The sequence below is a fragment of the Atta cephalotes genome (genome assembly GCF_000143395.1).
Source record: "Atta cephalotes unplaced genomic scaffold scaffold00021, whole genome shotgun sequence".
NCBI lineage: Eukaryota > Metazoa > Arthropoda > Insecta > Hymenoptera > Formicidae > Atta > Atta cephalotes.
Genome location: NW_012130085.1, coordinates 2,905,517 through 2,910,252, shown reverse-complemented (window position 1 = coordinate 2,910,252; position 4,736 = coordinate 2,905,517). Strand labels below are relative to the sequence as shown.

General features: G+C 29.6%; 1 protein-coding gene across 1 annotated transcript in view; it reads right to left on the bottom strand.

Annotated features, from left to right (window-relative positions):
- Positions 1-606: 606 nt before the first annotated feature.
- The window catches only part of LOC105619450 (sodium-independent sulfate anion transporter-like), a 25,136-nt gene continuing 21,006 nt past the window's right edge, over positions 607-4,736 (bottom strand). The window contains exons 4-9 of the mRNA XM_012200968.1: positions 4,366-4,644; positions 3,624-3,933; positions 2,957-3,259; positions 2,134-2,368; positions 1,542-1,786; positions 607-824 (exon numbers count right to left, since the gene is read on the bottom strand). Coding sequence (XP_012056358.1) covers positions 607-824; positions 1,542-1,786; positions 2,134-2,368; positions 2,957-3,259; positions 3,624-3,933; positions 4,366-4,644 — 1,590 coding nt within the window. The remainder of the gene's footprint in view (positions 825-1,541; positions 1,787-2,133; positions 2,369-2,956; positions 3,260-3,623; positions 3,934-4,365; positions 4,645-4,736) is intronic.

Below are 4,736 nucleotides of genomic sequence, written 5' to 3'. Positions count from 1 at the left end.
CGGTATGCGCATACGTGATGATATAGGTCGTTACGTAAATGCTCACGATATTCGATCGTAGTTACATATATACACAGAGTGTTCAATCGTAATCAATGAAATAAAAATATCTTGGAAATTGAATTAGGTCGGATATTTCTTTCTACAATAATGTATACTTTATAACATTTTGAGGACGTAGTGATTCGATCAATTTGCCAAATAATAAATTTACGCATCGAAATGATACAAAGACCATCTCTTTTTTTTAAAAGAATCATGATTTTTTTTTTAATACCACTCTTCATAGCGAATCTAGCGCTCTTATTTGAATAAGAAATATTTTGCTTGAATATTTTTCCCTCAGATATCATAAAAAAAAATCTCCATTTTTATTTTTGAGATATTTAATTTTATTATTATAATTGGATAACATAGAGAAAGAGTTATAATGCAAAATTTCTTTACTAGTTTACTTATAGAATTTAGATGTACATGCAAATGCCTTCCGGGAATGTATAATAACTTAGAAAATTCCTTCGATCGAACGAAACATGCCTCTTACTAAATCTTTTTTTGAGAACAGAATTATTTCTTTTATCTCTTTTTTTGAAAAAAGTAGTGAAACTATAGATTTCTTTTTTGATGAATGTGCTTTCGCCGAACGTCACGTTTCGTCAAGTCTAAAATACGGAAATTTTCAGAGACGCCACAATCCATTAACCATCTGAATACTACCGGATGTGCCCTTCTCAAAAGTGCAGAGGGTAAATTTGCAAACTCGTGCGCGTCATGTCGAGTCTGATAAAGCGCAGAAAATTTCGAAACACCATCCGGCCTCTTCCCTTGAGTATCAGAAAGAGAATGTGCAGTTCGTAAACTAGCGAACTAATGCATGATGGCATTAACTTTGATAGTACAAAAATAGAATACAACTTTAATAAAATCCAATGTAAAAACGATTACATGTTAAACAATTAATTGTGATGTAATTCTCATAACAAATTATTTTTGTAGGAATTTTAAATATAGCAATCAAATTATTATTTTATTTAAAAAAAATACTTTAAAAAATTTTTTGAAAAGTAACAGTAATACCTTTGATTTTATTTTATTTTCTTATAAATCTATTATCTTATAAGTCACATTTATTTTCTTTTATATTCTGCTTTAAATACTTGTAAATATAAAAATAATTTTCAAAATATTATAGGGCACACTTTTTACGCTTTTTATATTAAATCCCTATTCACAACTTTATTCAAGAAAAGAATTTATTGTATTTATATCTCTAACGAATGCAAAAATATTGATTGTAAAAGAACGCAAAATATTTAGATTTATTTATTATCGAAGGATTAAACTTTTCAATTTATTATATATTTTTAAATCTTCCTTTTATATCAGACTTTAGAAAAAAAAACATCAGCAGAATATATAAATATTATGAAGAAATACAATATAATATTAACTTATTAAGGAATTTTTTATAATTATAATTCCAAAAAATTCTAATTGTAAATAAATTTTTTTTTAGTAAGAAAATAAAGCAAAAATTTTACTTGAAAATTTACCTGCAAATATCCGCGCTATGCTGCCGGACGATTTACAATAAGTTTCGAATGATGAATCGTAACTTATCAAAGTTTGTCTGGTGTCCTCGCACCAATTCCAAAAAATAATCTTCTGATTTCGTGTGGTGAGATCCGACAAGAGCAATGCCAGGTTTTTTGCGACAGTGGCATCAATTCTGAGCACGTGTCGACCTTCTATTACCACTGGTAAACTTGTCGGCCTCTTATCGCACCTAGTGATATGCAACAAAATGACAAATCTTGAAATAACTATCTTTTTTAAACGCAAACAAGATATTACGGAAAAAATATAAAGTGCATACATAATTGCTCTTTACGATGGAATTAATTTTTTGTATGGGAAATATTCTTTAAAATATAATTTAAAAGACGGAAAAAGTTTCTTGAATTAAGATTAATCTATAAAGAAACAATAATAATAATACTTAACGAAACATTTATTCAATTTGCCAAGATATTACGCCGTTTAAAATTTTGCGGTATTTTACATTTTTGGAGGGATATTTAGTGTACACGCGAGACTGAATCGTTTCTTACGCGGATTTGCGGTGGGACTTACCACGACATCACTCGCTCTCGAAGGTACTCTGCTGCTGGGAAGCTCAGGGATTGCTTGGGTGATACGAAAAGCACGGTCAAGCCATCAACGATTCGCTCTTCGATCAATAATCCTGGCCGAGCCGCGAAATAGAGTAAGAGAATTAGATTTACCGCAATCCCGATGATCATACCATACTCCAAACTGATCGCCAAGCAACATAATAACGTTACTATCAACGGCACTAGATCGATTTCTATTCAACAGACAAAGAGAAGACGGATATTTAATTTTAAATAAACTGGATTAACTAGATAATTTATAACGAGCTATATTAATAAAAATTGATTTCTTGAGTGTTGTTATATCTTTATATCTTACTCGTATCATTAAAAAATAGAATTTGATATTTGTAGTAAAAAAATACCTGAGGAAAAAATTTATTAAAGAGAGAAGAAAATTATATTTTTATTTAATTAGAACTTATTTTCTCATTAATTTTTTTATTTATAGAAACATATATGAAATAAATATTGCGATTACTTTCAAATTTTAACTTATTAATGATTATTAAATAATTTCGCTACATCAAATGTGTAGCATATTAAAATATCGTACCTGTTTTTTATGAAAAGTGTTTTAATAATAATTAATTATTTAACTGTAACACATTATTTTAATTATATGACACATAAATATTTTAGTAATATCTTTTTGAAGCTAATCAAATACACATGCACAAAAAACATGCACAAAAACCTATTTAAAGAAATAAGCTTTCGAAGCTTATGTATGTTGAATGTACATATAAAAAGAAAGTATTGATAAATAATTAGTATCTTACTCTTTGTTCTCCAAAGAAGAACGAAAACGTGCGTTTCAAACATATAGAACATCGCGATCATGATAACAGCTGCTAATGTAGCTTTGGGGATATATTTAATGGTAGATGTCAATAGGTGGCATGCCAAAAGCACCAAACTGCCGGTGATAATACCACCAAACGGCGTTTTGACGCCAGACGAATTGTTAATAGCAGTACGAGTGAAACTTCCAGTTACGGGCATTGATCTCACAAAGCTGCCGCATATATTACAAAGGCCAACCGCTAGCATCTCTTGATTCGCGTCAAGAGTCTTTCCTTTCGCTGAAAATTTGCCGAAAATTTCCGGATAAGTATCGCTTTATAAATTATTATTAAAGGAAATAACTAAAAAATCCAATATCTCAATAATTTATAATATTCGCAGGCGGCTAATCTGCTGGAAGGGACACAGGAGTGTACCTTTCCTTTTTAAGAGATCAGATTCTTTAAAAAATTTACGTTTTTATATCCATTTCATTGAATGACCATCGAATGATTTATGATATTGATTTTTTATTAGATATATCATTACAAAATTTAAAAAAGAAGTCATATTTTGCTTTATCGATGCAGTATTTCCTTCTATCATGCACTTTTAATTAAAGTTAGTCCTTTTCAAGTAAATTTGCTAACAATATTTACTCACCAAAGGCCTTAGCGATGGCGATGCTCTCCAAGATGGCGATGAGTGGTATCGAGAGGATACTACTGCTAAGTTCGCCGACTATTTCTGTGAAGATATATGTATGGTTTCCGTTTACGATGGTAAACGGAGGTAAAGAAAACGGTGGTAAACCCTCAGTTATGTTGCCCGTAATTTGGAAAGGCTTGAGATCATGAGAATATAGCTCGTAAGCTATGAGAATTCCAACCATCACGACTATGGCGTTTCTGGCCAAGGAGATTAGCCACATAAATTTTTCGAAAGGAGTTCCCTGCTTTTTGCCGGGTAGTTTCTATTTTTGAAAATTTTATTTTATAATTTAATTTTAATAATATTTTCATTATATTTTGCTAAAAAATATCCGCATTAAAATAAAAAGTGCATATTTAAAGCATTTAAAGGAGATTCTTTATGATAATTTATTTTGACATTTAATCTTAATTTAAGAAATAAGATTTTTTTAAATGGATAATTACCTAATTGAAATTTATACAATTTTTAAGGAAAAAATTTACCAAATATGTCAAACTGACATTGACTTATTAATTTTTATACTCGAATAAATTTTATTAGCGATAAAAAACGTTAATTAGGTACTGAGAAGTTTCAATTAAAAAAATGCTAATAAAATATATAATTAAATATATAATCCCTTCTAAAGACGATCATCTCTTAATGATAATGTTTATAATGTTTGTAATTTGATAATTTTTAATTAATTTACCTTGAAGAGAATCAGCAACATCATTGAGCATATTCCTAGCACTGTATCCCAAAGTTGGGTTTCGTTTATATGCTTAACAACATGTGAAATAGCATCGATGAAGGAGTCACTGCGCCCTTTAATACCTAGTAAGGTACCTAATTGGGAAGTAGCGATAATAATCGCCGCGGCATTACTGAAGCCGCAAATTACAGGCATGCTTATAAAGTCTACGAGAAACCCCAAATGAAGTATTCCCATGAATGTGATCACAGCGCCTGATAAAAAGCATATGAGCACCTGAAAAACAATTTCATTCGAAAAAAACATTATAAAAAAAATTAAATAAGATATTATTAAGACTTAAGAAACGACCATGTATATATATATAT